At 44.5% G+C, this 20,671-nt stretch overlaps 1 protein-coding gene across 1 annotated transcript; it reads right to left on the bottom strand.

Moving 5' to 3' along the window:
- Positions 1 to 16,189: 16,189 nt before the first annotated feature.
- On the bottom strand, positions 16,190 to 18,708 carry HEY1 (hes related family bHLH transcription factor with YRPW motif 1). The gene is made up of 5 exons (XM_054277584.1): positions 18,594 to 18,708; positions 18,414 to 18,489; positions 18,258 to 18,341; positions 18,063 to 18,144; positions 16,190 to 17,274 (listed from the first exon to the last, which is right to left on the bottom strand). The coding sequence occupies exons 1-5, from the start codon at positions 18,683 to 18,685 to the stop codon at positions 16,691 to 16,693; spliced, it is 918 nt and encodes a 305-aa protein (XP_054133559.1). The 5' UTR covers positions 18,686 to 18,708; the 3' UTR covers positions 16,190 to 16,690.
- Between the last annotated feature and the right edge of the window lie 1,963 nt (positions 18,709 to 20,671).

Here is a 20,671-nt window from a genome sequence, read left to right as displayed (position 1 = left end):
TCTTCTATGGATTTTCCAGGCAAAAAAAAAAAAAAAAAAAAAAAAAAAAAAAAAAAAAAGAAGGGAAAGAGGTTTCTACACTGAAGATAATTTCTTCCCAGGTGTGTGGAACACATATGTGTAACCTGTATATCCCCTTTTCTTTCCATCACATTTCAGACTACTTTCCAGTAGGCTTAAAGGCAGGACAAAAGCAAGAAGTCAGCCAAATTTATTACAGTTTCCTGAAGAGCTCTGTCTGCATTTTGGAGCTCTAAAGCCCTTTGCCCAGCATAGGATGATGTGCAGGTCTGAGGTGTAAGCAAAAATGAATTATTAAAACAGAAACACACCATTTTCTAAGCAGCATCTTGATTTCTGTGGAAAGGGGAATTGCACTTTCTCTCCCAGCAGTGAAAATCAACCACAAATACTTCAATATTGATTCCTGGCATGGCCATACCCAGAAGCTTAATCTTTCTTGGTTTGCCTAACATGGGAAAAATTATCTTTCTCCTTATTCTGCTCCATGATTTATTCATTATTTTGGGGTTAACAATGATTTATTTTCTTCTTGCTAGCCTTGTAGTAGAAGATATAGTTTCCTGAAATCACAAAAGCTTTTTCACAATGCATATTATCTCACTAAGAAAAAGGTTCAAAATAGGACTTTGCATCTTTGCATCACTATTAAGACTGTATTGTTCTCCAAATAACGAATATGTTCACAGTGGTCTTAAAAGAAAGCAAATAGAAATTAAATACAAAATTATCTCCATTACACTTAGGCAGACAAGAACTGGCTGAAAATAGAGGTGGAAGTAGATAGAGTTGCAGTTTTATTCAGCAACTGCTCTTGAAGAAAGACTATATATTTGAGACTATACTAAAATGCCTAGAGAAGTGTCAGAACAACTTCAGTTTTTCTCAGAATTAGGTAAGACTCATGAATGTCACCATTCTGATGGGTATTTCTGAGAAAAAGCCTAGAGATGATCATAAATAAAGCAAGAGGGTTTCAGAAGAAAAAATCAAGTGGATATGTGGGTAAAAGTACAAATATTCATGGTAGTCATGGCATTGCATTGGGTAGCTGCTCACACCAACAGAGGTAACCCTGTCAGTAACTGTAGATATTTTATTAAATTTAAATATGAGGAGTCCACTATGGTATTACAAATTTGGCACTTTTCATAGGAAGGGTACTGGAGAAATCATCTCCATCTCCTCATAGATGTTGGCTATGATATGCCCCTGAAGTCATACAATCTACAGTGCATCAACACCTCCATATAGAATCCTAAATTATTTTCACATACTTATCAAAAGCCAGCCAGGTGGGTGGGTGGTTCTGCTGAAAATGCCCTGCATTCAGGCAGATGCAAATACTTGACCACCAGTAACAGATTTTAGACTGTCTCCGAAAAGTTGCTGGAAGCACAGATAATGTTCCTATAAATATTATTAAATCCAAAGCCACTCGAAGCAGAAGTTAAAGCTTCTCTAATTTTGCCTTCTCCCTCACAGTTCAGATGACTCACATGCTACCTATCTTAGTTAAGTGGGCTTCTCTCATGACCCAAGTCCCCGGGTATCCTTACAAGCCCTGGGTACCCTTACAAGCTGCTCATCCGCTGTGTATGGCACTGGGCTTCATTTGGTGCAGCAATCACAGGAGAATCAGAGAATGGGAATCCATTAAATTCTCGAGTGCTATTGAATATTTTGGGAAGGACACTCCCCCCTTACTACAAACTGCTTAATATTTTCTGGCAAACAAACTCTCAGAGGCCATGATAGAGAAAAATACATAAAGGAGAAGGCAGAGAGTTTCTAAAGTATGCTTTAGCTTACCCCACGTTATGCATTTTGTCCATCATGACATAAGATATCACAAATGCTGGTAGAAGTGTTTAATGGCAAATGCAGGTCATTCTTTGGGACTTGGAAAAGGGAATAAAGTAACAAATAACAAGGTAACACATCATTTTTGGTGTTTGGACCTCATCAATTTTTGTGCACTTCTTGAAACAGTGCCCTGTGGAAAGTTGTTTAAGTCACATACAAGGAATTGCACAGAATCCAGTAGCTGTCAAACTGAAGTGTTCTACTTTATGAAGAATTAACTTTGCCTCTCAAAACCAGCTGTAGATCTGCAAAATTACTTATGGAAAAGTTTATTTCCCTCTCTTTCCCATTAATCACAATCTGATTTACTTAATTTACTTATGCCAGGACCTCTTTTATGGACTCTTAAAAGAGAATGGACAACAGGGCAGACTTAGACTGTGCACTGGAAGCATTTCTTTACCAACAGGGTGGTCAACCAGACCTCAGTCTGTTGAAACAGACCTCACAGAGAGGTGATCATTGCTCCAAGCTTGCCAGTGTATAAGAGGCATTTGGACAATGCCCTTAAAATCATGCCTTAACTTTTGGTGAGCCCTGAGGGATCAGAATGAGATGATCACTGTAGGTCCCTTCCAATTGAAATTGTCTGTTCTATTTTATTCTGTGCTATGCCATTTAATTGTTTTGGCCATTCATGTTTTCATCCCTGAGAGAATATTGGATGAATTTTTGGTGGTGAAACAATATCTTGTTTTTTCTTATTCTAAAGAAAAATTGATGGCGATATAACAGCCACTATAAATGGACCCTCAAAGTAAAATCTTTTCAGATATAAATTTAAGTGTTTGTATTTTGATCACACTTTAAAAACCACAAAGTTTAAAATTAACTGTACATTTCATAAAAGAAAAAAAAATACCAAATAGCACTTAAGAGGTATGGCTGTTCATTTGATCTTTGCATGGCTAATAAAGGATCTGATGTGAGTATTCCCTTATACAAACAGAAATTTGTTCCACTGTGTTATTTAATGTTGAATCAGGCACTAAACAGGTCCTTCAAAAGCCCATGGTTGAATAGTTGAGTCATTGCAAAAAGGAAACATTTAGACTCATTTGAGTAAGTAAGAAAATTCACACACCATGACCTATATCCTCTTTTTTTTTTAGATACCACGGCATAATTGTGCCTAAAATGGGAGGTACATCATTGTTGATCTGTAACTGTGGCAATCATTCTTTCATTCATCACATGTATCCAAGCATTACCTGTATCTGACTGCAAACAGAAATTGAAGCAGTATCAGCAAATTAAATACTGTCCTTGGCTGCCTAGGGGTAAAGAAAAAAAAAAACCATGAAAAAAGGATAAGTGATCTGGTTAAATACTTGCGACTTCAGGTGTGGCTCAGCTCTCTCCATTCTCTGACATGGATGAACTTTCTGAGTGAGCTGCTTCCCTCCTACTTTCCTGTTTGCCAGGAAAAGCTCTCATGAGTTTATCAATCCTTGTCGTGCTATTAATGAAGCCATCAGAATAGAAGGGTTGGTCCAAGGCATAAAAACAGTAGCAGACTCTACATTCCAACCAAGTGTGCCATTCCAACCTGAGCAATGGCACATGTTAAGAGCATGCCCTCATATGATGGATGCAGGCAACTGGGCTCATGCTGGCAGCAAAAAAACCTGCATGGAGAAGTTTGCCTGCTTTACCATCACTCCCAGCCACAAACCAACCTATCCTCAAAGGAGGAAGGCAGCCCCATGCAGCCTACATAATTCTCCCTTCACGTTTAATGCTAAACACAAAGTCAAGGACAAGCTGTAGAAGCTGTAGTCAGGCATCTGTGAAGATAATTGCAAAGATTATCTTTTTTCACCCACCCCAAAGAGGAGTTTCTTTATCAGCCCTTCTGGAGAAAGATGCAAACAACAGGATGCTTATGCTCACTTGGTTTAACTCTACATGCTCCCAGTGTTCCATCACCCAGAACATTTAAGGGAACCACAAGAAACTGCTAGGAGTAGGGGAGCTCAGTAGCAATCCCACATAATTTAAGGTTATTTAAGATTCTGGCAGGATACTCCAAGTGAGCAAAGCACCATGTAGGGGCCAAATGAGAAAAGAATCTGGTTCATCCTAGTGTTGAGAGATGGCTGACCTTTGAGCAAATCCACTCATAGTTGTTATGTACCAGAGCAGGTCTGAAGTGAAGACAACAACAAATGATGCCTGGTGATGACAGCTAAAACTAGAGTCCTAAAACATCTCTCTGCTGAGCAGAGCCAAGCAAAGCATCAGCTCGTGCCTCTGATCACAGGGCACCAAGAAAGAGCAGCAGCATTCCTTGGCACATTCCGTAGCCAGGCAACTTTCCATGGCTATTTTTGACAACTACCAGGTGGTGGACAGCCAATACATTCTGCAGATGGGCAGATGATCACATCTTGTTGCCAAAAAGCTTTATGTGATTTACTCCTTTAGAGAGGTCCCCAGTATTCCTAAGCTCAGACCCAAGCACCAGCATCTCAGTACAGGGTGAGCTGAGAAAAAGTGTCCAGCAGGTGATTTGTCACTTCAGCTTACTTCTCAGAAGATAAAGCAGAGCTTGCAGGGTTCTTCCAACCAGCTCAGGGGAGCCCTCAAAGTTACCTGTACACCCAGAGGAGGATTGTGTCAAGCCCATGAAGGTGCCTTTGCCACGGGTGAAGTTTGTTTCTGAGCACAGACATGCTGCTGTGCAGTGCATCTCAGGCAAAGAGTGCAAACATAAATCTGTCCAAATCTGGGAGGTGCTTTATGGAGGAGCTGAAGCCCCTTTGAGTGGCATGCTTCTGCCAGCAGAAAATAAATTGTGTGGATCTTATGCCAACTGAGAGCATCCCTTTCCAGCATTTTCAAACACAAAGTCACGTAGGAAGATGCCAGAGAAGTAGTCAGAAAACAAAAGAAACTGCAAGCCAGGGTCTCCAGTGGAAATGGTATTCATGTCAAATGACATAAATGTCAAGCATGAGTCACTGCTGCCATTTCTCCCCTCCCAGATGAGGGAAATGTATACTCTGTGGCCAAGGCAGAGCAGGACAGGATGATAGATATTAGGCAGTTTGACTCCAGTGCTAATGAGCTGCTAGGGTTTAATAGAAGTGTCTATAATGCACACTACATTTCCATAGCACCCAATGAAGGACTGGAAACTGTCCTGCAGCCAGTGAGAGTTTACCAACATTTCAGTGGCAGAAAGCAATACTCTTGGAAAGCTCTCCTGAACCACTGCCCACATTTGGTAGCTGTGGTGACTAATACAAAGCTGGTGTTTTAAAAACAGCATTAGAACAAGAAAGCTACTTCATTTTCCTCCCTGATTGTAGGCCAAGTGCCAGCAGTGACTGACAGCTTGATCTGCCAAACAAGAAAAGTTTAGGGGGGAGTGTTTGTTATTTACATGTGAGAAAAGTGATGCACCTTTGAAAGTGTGTACACATAAAGCATGTCTTCATTTTGAGAGCATGGTCTTACAGAAAAGGGGCTGCTTAAACTAATAGCAAAGTAGGCCAATCTTCAGCCATTGCAGTACTGTGAGCAAAGCTCCAGCAGTTCACAAATGCCAAGAATCTGCCCTATTGTCTGCCTTTCCACCCCACTTTATTGTCTGTGAAGTTTGCCTTCAGTCCACCCAAGTTTGGTGTACTTCGATAACTCAGTCAACAGAGGGAAGCAGATGGCAAACATTTCCTCCCAGAAGCCTGGGGTTTCTTTCTGGCATCTTAGTGATATGAGAGGTATCCACAGATACCTCTTGCCCAGATGCTAACCCTCTGGCCACTGTGCTTTGCCATCGGTTTCCTCTCCTGTCAAGGCATCACTGACTCTTAAAAGTCAAAGTGATCTGGTTTAATTTTGGGACTAGCAGTGTACATGGTTTGAACCTTATCTCACTTCTTCAACAACTTATCCAGAAAAAAAATATCTGTTGGGAAAGAAACTGCTGACACTGATTGTTTGCTGCTCACCTGGACACCATAAAGGCATGCATGTTGTTAAGGTCACACTGTGTCATCCCTTGCACGTGATGTGCAGGCTGGGTTATCTCCATGAATACAGGAGGAGGTTCAGGGGCCAGGAGGGAGGATTTGCTGTGGTGCCTGAAAATACTGTTATTTTTTTAGGTGTGCATGTCTGTGAGCCTGCAGGACTCTGACAGTTCAGTGTGCCCAATGCTTTCCACTATTTTCTCATTTTTTAATAACACATAATTCAAACTTATGAATAGTGACTATTTCACCAGAGCATAACCATAACCTGTCATCTGGAATAGGCATTTGCAGTAGTGAAATGCTTTTGCTCCATAGAGATACCAGTATAGCTCCAGAATAGAAAGATATTTTCTGACACTAGATTACTTACTGTAAGAGATATCTCAGTGTTCAGTGGCACTGAATTCATTATTTGTCCATTTTGACCATGTCAGATTTTATCCCACAGGTTCCAGAGAGAAACAGCAATCTCCAGCTGCAACTGTGATCTCATCCCCCTGAAGACAGCAGGGAGAAACTTATAATTATTACCCATGGTACCAAGTCTCTGCACAGGTTTTTTGGTTTGTTTTGGTTTGTTAAAGAAATCTTCTTTCCCTTATGCCACAAATGTTAGAACTGAGCCCTGACACAGTTACTGGCCTCAGAGGGAGAAGAAGGAAAACCCAGGAGAATCAGCCCATTGCACCCCAACATGCAGAAAGCCACAGAGACGTCAGGGCACAATACATACTATAAAGTTCTTTGCTGGAACAAAAGCACCCTCATTGCACTCCCATTCTCTTTTAAATCAACAGAGTTGTAAAAGTTATTTCTATAGGCATCTATTTTCTCTCTCTCATAAAATTGTTTGAAAGCATTTCCCAAACAGCCCTGTCGCTATTGTGCAGCCCAACCCCGCCCCAAACGGCGCTCCTTGGCTCCCATGGGCCACGCCACTGAATGCTGCAATCACTCTGCTGCCTCACAGCCTTCCTCCTCTTGTGAAAGCCAGAGCACAAACCAAAATTGTTCCAGAGACACTAATCTGTGTTTTCTGTACACTCCCCAAGAAGAGACACAACTGACCTATTTTCATATGTCCTCCAGAAAAGAGTTTTCCTACCCACTCTAAGAAGATTTTGTCTTTCTCTCCTTACAAAGGATTGCAAAACAAGTCCTAACAAATCCTAATTGCCTTTTTTATTTCCTCTGAAATCATCACGTGAAGACCATTTGCCCAAGGTTAGAAGGACCCCTGTTCATTCCCTGAATACATCACCCCAAGTCAGAGATTGGCCATTTTGAGCAACTGAGCCGTGTGTAGGCACAAATGCCTTGCTGAAGCATCTAGCCCTTTATTAGTGCTGCACATTTGTCATTGTTCCTGGTATCAGACAGTACAACTAGAGAGGCAACAGAGGGAAGCAAGTAATTGGTTAGGGAGAAAATAATCTGTGGCATTGTTTGTGCCCAGGGAAGTCTGTAAGAGCACAGCTGTGTCTGCAGAAATTCAGGATCTGGAGCACCTTGTGCAAAAGGAGTGATGTTTTATTGTCAGCTTCTCATCCAGGTAATTACATCCATTTCATGAGCAGAGGCAATTTCAGTGAGAAAAAAGTTTCAGCCTTATCTGATGGTGATCCTATCATTTGTGTCCAAGCAACTGATACATCACACAGGGTAGGAAAGCACCACGATGTTTCTGGCAAGTGAGGAGGATTGAGGGGAATATCCCCTCCTTTCACACATGGGCCCCTTTTCTCAGCCCTCGCCTTTTTCCACAGTCCCAACAAGTTTCCTTTCATGCCTTTAACTCCGCTCAAAGCTGCACTCTAAATGCCAATTTTCACATCCTAGATATTTTTATTACTGCACATTTTCCACTGGGATCCCAGCTGGCACCTTGCCATGTCCCTACCATGATCCAGTGCCACAATGGCAATCTGTGCCATCTCAGCAGTCTTCAGCTGTGCATGCCCCATGAACACACAGAGCCCTCACATGGGTATTTTTCTCCCTTTAAACCCATTCTTACCCAGATCTGGTCCACATGAAGATCACCTATGTGTGTCACCACTTATCCCTCCCTGTTGAAGGGGTCTGAATATTGAAGACCTTCAGCCCTACTGATAAACCATGCACATGATGATTTATCATAAGTAAAGCCATGGTTTCAAATAATTTATTTAACACCTAGTATATTACACACAAAAGACTGTGTTAGAAACACAGTGCTGAGGTTTGAAGTCAACACCAAAAAAAAACACATCTAAGGGAGGTATTAATTTTGCCTACAAAACCTGTTTCATTCCAAACACTGGCTGGATTTCCTTTCTTCAGGGTGTAGTAAAGGAATCTGGTTGTTGCTGAAATAGCTGAATGTGTTAGGAGACTTTGGAGTGGAAAATACAGTCTTAGAGTTGAGGGTAAAGAGAGAACTGGATTGTTTGGGGTGGTTTTTTTTGTTTTGTATTTTTTTTTAGTTCCATTTCCTTAAGTGCTGTAGGAGACTAGGAAAAGCCTTCCTAAATGTTCCCTATGCTGAAACTCTGACGTGCAAAGTAACTCAGGCTGATGTGAAGAACTATTCACCCTCTGGGGCTTCCAGAAAATCAAGAGCAGCTGTGCTTTGAATCCAGAACTGCTGCAGAAGTCCTGAAGAAAAAATGAACCCAGTTTGAAACACCTCTGCCAAGAAGCTCAACTGTTTGATTTTCAACTTTCTGAGTCCCAACTTCTCACCCAAAATATGGTGCTATACCTCCACAGTACACTGCAAATGTCACCTGACTTTGGGGATAGGTTGAGACTGAAAAAGCCCTGGGGATAAGGAGTTTATTAATAAAAAACCTACTCTTTAGAATTAGACTTCAACATAAATGGGGTCTCAACTTTTCCCTGGTGCCCTACCCACTCGCCTGGACTCTGCTTCATTCTGCAACTTCTGTGATCTTGGAGCAAAGTCAGGCTAGGTGCTGCATAGAAGCTCAGTGTACAAAATTACCTTCATCCTCTCTCCCTGTCCCACAGGATTAACAGCAGTGTTGCAACAGTACAAATGAGTGAGGAGCAGACATTGTCACCAAAAATTAAATCTGAGGTGGCACTAGCCCCTGGCACAGTCTTCTCTAGCCTTTTTCAGTCAGTCAGACATAGCTGTTAAGGGAACATTTTTGGGGATGTGTCAAATGCAATCTCATAAAAATCTCCTTTCTGATGGGAGTTTTAGGTTATAAAAGTTAATGCAATGCAGATAGCTGAGTTGAACAGGCTGCTTCCCAACAGACTGGTATAAAAAGTATTGCATTATATAAAGCTTGAATCACAGCTTTCTCAGCAACTGCTTAGTACAGACTGGGTATCTATCTCATGAAAGGCAATGAAAATAGTATGGAGAGAAGGCTGCAGTACCTAGGAGAAGACCTGGCAATAAGATGGGGATTTTGAACCTTTTTTTTTTTCCCATTAAAAAGTATACAGCCAAAATGAAAGCTAAAGAATAATTTCATTACTGCTCCCACTTTATTTAAAAAAAGTATAAAGTCAGACTGTCTCACTAGTACATTACGAGGATACTGATGCAGTTAAAAACAAACAAACAAAAAACCACAGGGACTTTTCTACCCGGAAACCTGTTGTGTCACTCCTTCAGCTTTGTCCCTGGTGGCAGACCATGGGAATTCCCAGTCCCGGGCCCCTGTGGCTCTCAGCCAGCCCTGCCATTGAGGCTGTGCTTTCAGCCTGGGATGTTGCTGTGCTGCAGGGGCAGAAAATAACCCTTCAGTCTGCTTCCTGCCAGGATGAGGTCGGGTCCGAGGGGTCCTGCAAACCTCTGTCAGCGCCATGAAGGAGCAGGGAGCCTTCTACCTCCCAGGGAGGAGAGAAAAATTAGACAAACTTTGTGTAAACCAGCAACAACCCGAAGGGTCCCATAACATATTTTGCTTTAGTTTCTTTCATGGAGTATCTCAGTCCTTCAGGGCTCTCAGAGCTTGACGACTGGCTGAGCAGAGTATGTGGGATTTCAGCTGTCTCCTTTGAAGCAGGCATAGATTTAACAGGTGAGGGAATGACAACCACTTAGCTTTACATCTGCAATCACACCTCTTGGTGGGCTTGGCTAATTTGGTGCCCCACATCCCAGAACATATTTGTAGCCACCTGGTAGTTCAGCCTCTGGCTTCATGTGGGAGCTGCACCTGCCCCCTGCTCAGCCCATACTGGTTTATGTGGTGGGAAAGGTCTGTGCAGCTGGAACTGAAGTACAGAAGGCCAGACCTTAGAGGTCTATTAGAAGGGTTTGTCTTCAGAAGAGCTTCTCTTTCTTCTTGCATGGCATTTACAGCACAACACTGACTAATGCACCTTCCCCTGCCCACACCAACCTGGTGGATATTTGGGTTTGGCCCACAGGTACGTGCACCATTAGCATCTTTACCTATTCCAATCCTTAACAGGGTAAAGTTTAACAATTCTTATTCCTGCTGCTATTTTGGGGAAGAAAAAGAGTCATTCTGTCATTGCATGCTCCAGAAAACATGAAAGTCTCTAAGGAGCCCAGGCTTCCTGTTACCAATGCCTTAAACTTTGCCCCACCTTTGGGAAGCACAGGCAGCTAGTGGAAGAATGTCATCCACTCCAACAATTGATTTTCTTATGTACAATAACGTCAGACCTTTTAAATAAAAGGCTGACCTGTCTCCTTCTAAAATAATTCATCTGTTTTATGGAGTGTTGTTCTGATTATATACAATTCCCACAAGAAGGGAAGTACCTTTAAAATAAGGACTATTCAGTACTAGTACAGGATTTCCTCTTGTTGTTGATAATTTCCTCCTAACAGAAGACGCAATGAATCCCAGAGAAATTCAAAGGGGCAATCTACAGACAGTTAGGCATCTACATCACACAGGGAACATTGTTCAATCACATTGATGTTTTCCTGATGAAGTAAAAAACAGATATACCTGCTGTGCAGCATATAAAAGAGTTCCTACAGCACACACTGCAGTTCCCTTTGCTACATTTTTAATCACTATCCAATCCCACTAACTTTCACATAATCATCCCTGAACAGCAACAAATGACATTTTTTCTCTATTCTTCTTTTGCTACTGAAATCCAGCCTCTGAAATGGCCTCTGCTGTTAAAGAAGGCAGGCCTGGTGACAATGCAAGGATTACCCAGTCATTATCAGCACTATCTACAGCAGATATATAACATGAAAGAAGTTCTGTGGTCTCTCTACCACATGTCCCTTGACTCAGAAAGAGGCTCCATACTCACCTTCATTAGAAGGGTTCATTTCCCACAACTGGTCAGAACATGCACCTGCCATACACATGTAATTGTGAAGGAGACCTCATATCTACATAAATGGCTAATCCATGCTGAGAAACACCATATCAAAACCCAGGAGCTAAGTGGCAGCACTAACAGCTAGGTGGTAGCTGCTGATGAAGGCGGCTGCCAGTCACTAGATGCTCTTATCAGTTATTCTGATGTCTCAAATTCTCTGTCAACTTGAGTCAAGCCTCATCTCATGCTTTAATTCCCTGAGCTCCTTACATTTACTTGACTGGACTGTACAAATGCAATCAGCACGCCATGCTGTGATGGACTCTTACAGCCACTGATGTCCATCTAGCCCTGGTTTCTCCTTAGCCAGTGGGATGACCCATCAAATTCAATGAAAACATTCACATGCATTGTTTCAGCACCTTATTGGTTTTAAATAACATGCCTCACTGTTTGTATGGTGCTCATACTGAGAAAAATTATGAATACTGAGTACTACCTTCCCTTCTCTAAATTCTCTACATACTGGCATGCAGCTTGTTTTTTCATCTGATGTCAGGTATTTCTGTATCTTTGCCACAGGCAATGCAAACAATGCATCTCTTCATTCATTTGTTCACAGCTTCAGTTTTCCTCTGATCCTACAGATCAGCCTTCCTTCCTCCTCCTGCCATTCTCTTGCAGAGCTGCTTCACCAACTTTCCTACTCCCAACATCCTTCCATCTGTGAAAGCAGAGCAATCCAGAGCAGTGCACGTACCTGTTTAACCTGTTGTTAATGTTTGTGCCTGGGCTTTACAGCTTACCTTGGAGAAGCCACCTGGAAAGTTCCAAGACGTCTCTTCAGTGCAGAGAGAAAAGTGTGGTCTGCAATGTCCTCCCTGTGCTGAGCTGCCCCAATGAGCAGGAGGTGTGCAGAACTGCTTCCAGACATTCCTCCCCTTCCTTGCCAGAAGGTTTCACCTGAAATGAGCAGCCTGGTGAAAGACTCTGAAAAGGTCCAAACAATGTAATGTGGTTAGAGGGTCCACAAGCAGGGCAGAATGCCCCCACTGCTCAGCTGTCCTTAGATAAGCCCCTCCTGCATTATACAGCTGTGTTACATGATTTGTTGAGATAAAAAGTAAAAAACAGCTGGAAGGGAACCTACCTCTAAGAACTTTGCTGGGAAGGCTTGGGCAGACTGCACACTGCACGGGTCAGAGCAAGGCAATTTGTTTGGGCCACTCCTTCAAGCTGCATGAATAATCAGTAGAATTTGCTAGACAAAAAATTTCACAGGACTAGGTGAAAAAAGAGAGAACAACATCTAATACCCAAGCACTTCCTTAATAAAGCCTTCACCAAATGAGCATTTCAGACTCCCAAAAGACACCTTCGAGGATCTGTATCTTCCAAGGCACTGGCATTTCAACATTTATGACTGCAGACACGCTACTATATTGCAAGCATGAGTCAATGCCCACATCTCCTGGCTCCAGAAGAAAGGGATTGTTCTAGTTTTTATTTATAAGCTGGGCAAGAGGAGAGAGAGTAATTTGGTTACAGGCAAAGCACACACAGACCCTGCAAGGTCAGGTAGGCTGGTTAACACATGAACATATCCGTGCCTCAGTGAACTGAGTCACAAACACCACAATCCATCTCTGCATCCTTTCATGTAAGGCCTCAGAAAAGGGCTTTGTACATAATTTTTGTTGCCTTCCAGCACAAAGCCCGTGGCCTCTACATCATTCACTAGAGAATTCCAGCGCCATGTAGAGCGTGTTGCAATCCAAACTGGGAGTTTCTGGCAATAAACATTTGTGAGTATGCACACAATATAAAACAGGAAGAAGGATTTCAGTTTATCTGTGTTCACTTGAGCTTATTTGTTGCTTGGGAAAAAAAAAAGAAAAAAAAGCCTGGCAGACTTCCCACCACTATGCAATAGTCTAGGAAGGCTCCTGTCACCTGGGGACTCACATGCTGATGTGTGAGTGAAGAGAGCAATAGGCAGGATTCATGGGGTTTTCAGCAGGATCCTAATAAACTCTGTCATGCTACTAGTGTTAAGACAGGAGCGCTGAACAGAAAGTGTCCTAAGAACTACTGACAGCTTCTTCCCAAAAGCTAAAAGATGTCACTTTCATCAGCTATTCCTTTACGCCAAAGCACAGAATGGATTTCCAGAGGTTTGTATCTGGTTTTGTGCAGCATTTACCAGCCTTTTAAATTCATTCTGCACTCCACGCCAGCTTCCTTATAGTATTACCTTATATGCAGTACCACATCATCTTACATCCTGCACAAAGCTTTAGCCTGAGGATTTCCAGATGGACACATTTCATCCAAAGCAATTGAAGATCGTTGGGGGGTCATAGGATCAAGGCACACATGCATTTCCCTTCTTTTCCAGCATCCCTCTGGTTAAGCTTGTGCTCCTGAATTGCTCTTTTGCAATAGGGCAAACAAGTAAACCTTTTGGACTCTGGAGATATCTATGACCTAAAGAACCAAGCTTATTTTGCCTTTCTCAGTTTCTCTTTAGAAACCTACCATGCTGTAGGAAAGAAAAAATAGCAGAATGTCTCAGAATTGTAGTTTTTAAGAAATAACAGCATTTATCATTCATGGAGAAAATTTCCAACTGTAACTGCCTCTTGAGGAAAGGAGATCAAACACTGTCATACCTGTTTCACTGCTGGCAAAACAGATGTATATGAAGTGATTGCTAAGACAGATTTACAAAGTTGGCAGTAGCCCTGGACTTACAATCCTGGTGTTTCAGCTTCTGGGCCATGCATTTCCCATTTGAATTACTAGTTTTTGTGAGTTGGTAGACTTCATTGATTTCTTTCTATGATAACAATCAGTAGATTTTTGAATCCCTAAAAATGAATACAGAATTACTGCAAAAGTTGAATTAGTACTTTTCATTAATACCTTTGTCATTGGTAATAGAAAGAGAAGACAGTGGATATAGAGACAAACACCAGCAGCAAAACTTTTATTGCAGTCTGCTTCTGAAGTCCATTCAAGGGTAGGACAGTGGGACAAAAATAATTATAGGGGTCTTTCTACACAAAAGAGCCAGCTATTTAGAGGGAGGCAAAGTCATTTGAATGTCAATGAAATAACCATTATAAGGCTGAGAAGCATTGCCATTTATTAAAAGATCTAAAGAATAGTTGCGTGCACTATAGCAATCTTCTAGGTAGGAGTTGTTAATTTGCTATAAAAACCTGTTAGGGACAGGGCAAAGCGTAATTAAACAGGAGACAATACACACTGTGAAAGGAAACTGGATTTGGAATTTTACAGCCTCTTATTTCAGGTTTCTACATGAAATACTATGCTCTATAATCTCTCCTTAATAACACCTATGTATTTCTAGCTCCCACAGTGTTTTGCATTTCATTTCTAGCAGTGGTCTCTTACAGCCCCAGAAGGAAGGTAAAACAAGGTTACGCACTTGAATGCTCTCCCGCTCTTTCCAGCCTCACAGCAACCCTTCTTCCGAGAAAGTCTCTCATCAATGCCACTCCTTAATTGGCCCGAGAGCCCCTCTTTAAACAAAGCTCTCGTCTCCCACAGGGCCGAGTTCTTTCTGCTATTCTGGCACAGCTAAATCCAGACAAGGATGTGCCATTTACCAAAACAAGTGCACTATAAATTCAAATGTGCAGGAAAGAAGTAAAGTACTTCCAGAAGTTCTGCAGGTAGGACAGACTGCACAGGAGAAAACTTATCTGGCTGTAATCCTGCCAGGTTTTTACTTCAAGCAAAGGTGTTAGACACTGGTGGTAGCACTCAGAAACAAATACAGGATCAGTCAGAGACCTGGGGTAGATTCTGCACTAATGAACTGAATGTGGTCTGAACCTCATTCTAACATACAAAACTTCATTCCAGAGCTACAGCATAGATAACAAGTTCATGAGTTACACAGAAAAGGACTTCGTATTTGTAAAGACGATCACTTTTTAATGTTAATATAAGTCACTAAGAATATTCAAGTGCAGTGCAGCTTTAACCTCTTCTTTAGCAGAAACCCTCCTATCTTCACTACCTGCCCACGCACTGCCAGGCACATAAAAGTGATGTGCAAAAGAAATCCTACATTTTCCTTCCCTTGACTGTTACTCCAAGGCACTGTGGTTCTTCATGTACTCAGCTAGCAAAGCTACGCATGCTATGCTGTAATATCTGAGAAAACAGCAAATACAAATGGCCACAGCAGGACTAAGTAGCAATCATTCAGTATCTCCTGGGACACCCACAGTCACAGAATTCTCCACTGATATATATCAGACAAGTATGTTATTTAAAATACTTTGTTCTTTCTCCTTTATTTAGCCACAACACAGATACAAGAGCAGGCAAACCCCTTCCAGTGGAACTCACTCAATAAACCTGTTCAGATCAAGATTCTCATGAAATCAAGCAAAATATATGTACATGCACACACTCTCAGGCACACGAGAACACAGCAGAACCCTTAAAAATGAGGAGTGGCACTTAACTGCACCTAAAACACAATGGAAACATCACCTGCTTAGGATGCATCTGTTAAACAAGGCTGTGCACTGAACAGGTTCCCACTGTACCACTCCACTGGCTACTTAAATACCAGCATCAACTGTTTCAGCTGAAAATATGAAGCTGACAGAGAAGAGTCTGACCTCAGATACCCAAGAATTCAGGCTAGCAGAACAATTACTCCACTGTAACTCAAAGCAGGATCTGGCCCTATGGAATGAAGATGCATATGACCAGCTCTGGCTGGGAGATTACTGCAGGTGACAACTTTAATTCCCAAACCCACCACCAATACAGCATGCAATTTGACTTTTGTACCCTCCCCACTCATACTGCTCCTTTTGATGGAAGAAATAGTGTAATGATTCTAAGAAGTGCGTAAATATCTACTAGGGACTAGAGTAAGATTGTCAAATATACCAAATGGCTTCAGAAGAAAGAGGAATTGGGCTCTTAGATAAAGCTGGTCAAGCAGGTCCATCTGATTTGTCAACGCATTGCTCAGAAATATACGACTCAAATATAGTTTACAAAAAGAATAATTCTTTATAGAATATCTCAGTGTCAAAATACTAACAAAAACACAGCTTGTAAATTCTGAGAAGAATGGTCTTGGAAAAATTAGTAACAAAACTAAGTCATCGCTAACAATAATAGGTGGTATCTCTTCATAAAAAGCCAGTCTGATGTACTCAGGAAAAATGAAACATTTGAAACAAACTGTTTACAAAAGTGACTTAAATGCTCAGCAGAGATCTAACACAAGTGTTAACAAACCACTATTGTAATTTTATTTTTGGACAACTTCAGCAACTATCAAAAAAAAACCAACCAAACAAACAGCCTGTTAATACAAAAAATGTAGAAAACAAAAAGAAAAATCCAATGAGACAGTTTTTAGACAAACTCAGTTAAGGTGAAGCTGTACCTTTGTCCCAGTTACTAAGAACTTCAACTGTAAGGGTGGCATAACCCAGCTCAGCTAGGTCTAGGCTTGCCCACCCTTGCTCAAGAGTCATTTCTCAGAAGGCGCCAATCTCAGTCCCCCAGGGTCTGTAGGGTTTGCTGAGCGCCGCTGACTGCGTTGGTGTCGATGGGCTCAGCACGTTGGGGGACAGCAGATGAAAGGAGCCAAACGAGAAGGGGAACGCCGACAAAGATGCCATGGAGGAGAGAAGAGGAGGAGACAGTTTGGTGGTAGATGTGACCACGGGGAGCACTGGTCCGACGCTGCCATTTGGGGGCACTCTGAGTGAGGGAGTTTCAGCATGTGGGGCAGCAATTCTGGTCTGGTGATGTGGTTCTGTGGGAGATGCTGTAGTACTGGTGTTACCGTGCCCGTTTTGAGCCAGCAGCAACGGGTGAGGTATGTGAGGGTGATGTCCAAAGGCGCTGCCCCAAGGAATGTGTCCAATGCCGGCGTGTGCACTGCTCGCCGCCTCCCGCTGAGAGGCGTAGTTGTTGAGATGAGACACGAGCCGCACCCGCAGGGGGTCAGAGGCATCCAGACCCTCTATGATACTCAGGTATCGAGCAACCTCAGCCAGGCACTCTCGAAACCCGAGACTCCGGTAGTCCATAGCCAAAGCGTGAGCATCAAAATAACCTAAGAGAAAAGAACAGAGAATGAAGTCTTAAGATGTTGTTTCCTAGTTATTGTCTATGAGTAGCCTCCCCACTCCACCCTCCCCTATAAGCATATTTCACTTGGATGTGGTTAGTATTCCCAACCATAGACTAGCTGCCAAGCTCCTTTTTTTTTTCTTCCTTTTTTGTTTAACAAGCTTTTCTTTTATATCTGTGCTGTGATGCTGCAAGTCCCAAGACCAGGCACAAACTGCCATTTTTAAACTGGAATTACCCACTGACACTGGAGGAAAGTATTTTTGTTCCTTCCGTTTGTCTCCCTTGTGCAAGTTAAACCACAGCACACTGAAATTCATTAGAAACACAAGTCCTAACTTATCAGGGGAGACTTGAGCAGGCAAAGTACTTTTTTCTTAAAACGGTCTTTCAGCATTTTACTTATTTCATCCTGTACTTTTTCCTAGTTTTGTTCTGAACTTTCAGAAAATTAGAGAAACAAGCATTAGATACCAATAATAACTGCTTTCCAAGCTGCCAAAAGCTGATTCACTTCTCAGTGCTGACACACTGCTAGAGAGACGCAGTCACTCTCCTCTAGAACAACTCTCTCCTCAGAGCTAGCACTGCAAAACCTTTCAGTGCTAGTGATGCCACAAATCTTGTGAAGTAGAGAAAGTCCCTCATTCCTGATGAAGCGTAAGAGAGCTGCCGTTCACTTTCTGCAGGCACTGCCAGTGCTCAGGAATGCGCTGCTCTCCCAGCAGCCTCCCTGCAGGGCTGCTGACTCTGTCACGCACAAAACTTTACCTTTCCCTCCTGCTGTATGCAGCATTTTCAGGTGATCGACAGTCATCTGCAGAATCTCTGCTTTTTCCAGCTTGGCTGATCCCTAGGAGAGAAGGGAAGGCACGAAACGTTTCAGGCAGCACCAGAGCCGTTTCCGAGGGGTGACGCTCCCTCCCGGGCAGGGATGGGGGGCACCGGAGGGTCGCTGGGCGCTACCTGCTTCTCAAAGGCGCTGGGCACCAGCCTCCTCAGCTCGGACAGGCTGTTGTTGATGCGGTCGCGGCGGCGCTTCTCGATGATCTAGGGCAGAGAGCGGGGTCAGCGGGGCCGTGCCGGGCTGCGGGGAGCCGCGGCCGGCCGGCGGGCACTCACCCCTCGGCGCCTCTTCCTGGCCAGGATCTGCGAGGTGGTGGAGGGAGACATGGAGCCCGCGGCCGAGCTGAGGTTCCTGCGGGGAGCAGCGGGACACGGTCACCGCGGGGGTTCGGGGGTGCCGGGGCTCCGCGGCGCGGAGGGGAGGTGGGGGGCGCGGCGCAGCCCGCCGGAGCTCACCCATTCTCGTCCGCGCTCTCCTTCTCCACCTCGACGGCCTCATCCAGCTCCTCGCTGTCCGACGAGCTGTACTCGGGGTGCGCCCGCTTCATGGCACCGACGGCGGGGCCGGGGGCGGCGGGGCGCGGGCGGCCCTCGGGGAGGCGGCGGGCGGCGGGGCGCGGCAGGAGCGCGCCCAGAGCGCGTCCCGCGCCTCGCCCGGCGCCCGTCTCTCCCATGGAGTTCCCACGCCTGGCGGGAGGGCAGGAGGCAGCGGGCAGAGGCAGGGAGGGACGGAGGGAAGCAGGGAGGGATGGATGGATGGACAGATGGATGGAGGGATGGAGGGAGGGAGGGATGCGGAGGCGGCGGGCACGGACGCAGCCCGGCAGAGCACGCCCGCCGCCGCCCGCCGCACAGCACCGCCACGCGCGGCGCCCGCCCGCCCCCATTGGCCGCCACCGCCGCCGCCCGAGCCAATCGCCACCGGCCGGTGCCGAGGCCACGCCCCCACCGCGGGGGAGGTGCGGCCGTGGGAACGCGGCGGGGGGCGCGGCGGGGGGCGCGGGGGGGGGGGGGAATGGATGGATGGACGGATGGATGGATGGATGGATGGATGGATGGACGGACGGATGGATGGACGGACGGACGGACGGACGGACGGACGGACGGACGGACGGATGGAAAGGGCATGTCCCCAGCTGGGGAGCCGGTGTGGGTGCTGTGCGGATGGACAGGACAGGGCAGCACCCTCGGGGCTCCCGCCAGTCCTTCTGCCAGCCACTCCTGCTGGGGTCCCGAGCAGCCCAAGCCCAGCGGAATCACTGCACCCTGCAGAGGCTGATGAAGCTTCTGGGAGCTTCCCTAAGGGCCTGGGAGAGCTGAGTGAGTACAGTCACAGAATAAATGAGGTTAGAAGAGACACGACAGACCAGACAATGGCTAGTGCCACACCAAGTGCCACATCCACTCTTTTCCTAAATACCTCCAGGTATGGCGACTCCACCACTTCCCTGGCAGCCCATTCCAGGTATCACCTTTGCTGTGAAAAAATACCTCCCCATGTCCAACCTGAACTTCACCTGGCACAGCTTAAGACTATGTCCTAATATCCTGTCATTGATTGCCTGGGAGGAGATGCTGATCCCCACCTGGCTACAAGTTCCTTTCAGGGAGTTCTAGAGAGTGATAAGATCATGCTGATCCTTTTTTCCAGGTTAAAAGAAGAAGGGAAAGCCTTAGCAAGCGTAGCCTGCCCTCTTTCAAAAAAAAAAAAAAACCAAAACAAAACAAAAAAACCCTTGGGGTTTTTCAGTTTGTTGGCAATGCAAGGGAAATCAAGGCATCCCTCTTTCCTGTACCCTTCCAAACTGCAAATCTGCCAGCCACATCCTTTTCTTGTTTACTCCCCCCACCACGTACTGTGGCAGCGGGCAGAAGCAGGAACAGCTTTTAGAAGCTGAAAGCACATGGCCTTTGCTGGCAAGGAGGGAGGAATGACAAGAAAGGTCAGCACTGGATACAGGATGTGTGGAGGCCTGGCTGGCACACTTGCTGTGAGTACATGCTGCCTTGCACTCAGCAGGGCCCTCAGCCTGAATGCTGCATTCCCCCAGCCAGTCCTCTTCATTCTGCCAGCTTTCTCAGGCTGAGGTACAGGCAAAATAGGACAGGTGAAATGAGGGTGTACTCTTTGAGGTGGTTTCATACTAATTAAATTTTCATTTACATGGAGCCTTTCAACTCAGGCTCCCTTCTAAGCTGATTCTTCCACGTTTCACAATCGGATGGACTGGAGGATAACCAAGTTGAGCATCATGTGAGAGCAAAGAGTTGATGAACCCAGATATTCCCATTCTAAGGCCCTGGGATAATTACCTTCAGCCTCCCATTGATTTAGGTTACCAGCACAGGGTTGCCTCAGATTTCATGGAGGTGCCCATATTTTTGCAAAGCATCTCAAATAGGAGGGAAATGGAAGCAGGGACCAAGCTAAAAGTAGCAAAAGACCTGCAGTTAAGAAGATAGAAACAGTCTTGTAGCCACCTGTAAGTAGCTGACAGAAGATGAGAGAAATCTTCTATTCCCACATTATTTTT

This window comes from Melozone crissalis, unplaced genomic scaffold (assembly GCF_028551555.1).
Source record: "Melozone crissalis strain CALT ecotype California unplaced genomic scaffold, PUWL_Pcris_2 ptg000002l_1, whole genome shotgun sequence".
NCBI lineage: Eukaryota > Metazoa > Chordata > Aves > Passeriformes > Passerellidae > Melozone > Melozone crissalis.
This window is presented reverse-complemented; position numbering and strand designations above follow the sequence as displayed.

Excerpts from the sequence above, each read along its gene's own strand:
- HEY1 (XM_054277584.1), bottom strand. The coding sequence starts at position 18,685 with ATGAAGCGGGCGCACCCCGAGTACAGCTCGTCGGACAGCGAGGAGCTG. Across the intron at positions 18,490-18,593 it reads GAGAGCGCGGACGAGAATGG|GAACCTCAGCTCGGCCGCGG; the intron begins GTGAGCTCCGGC and ends TGCTCCCCGCAG. Across the intron at positions 18,342-18,413 it reads CCAGGAAGAGGCGCCGAGGG|ATCATCGAGAAGCGCCGCCG; the intron begins GTGAGTGCCCGC and ends TCTCTGCCCTAG.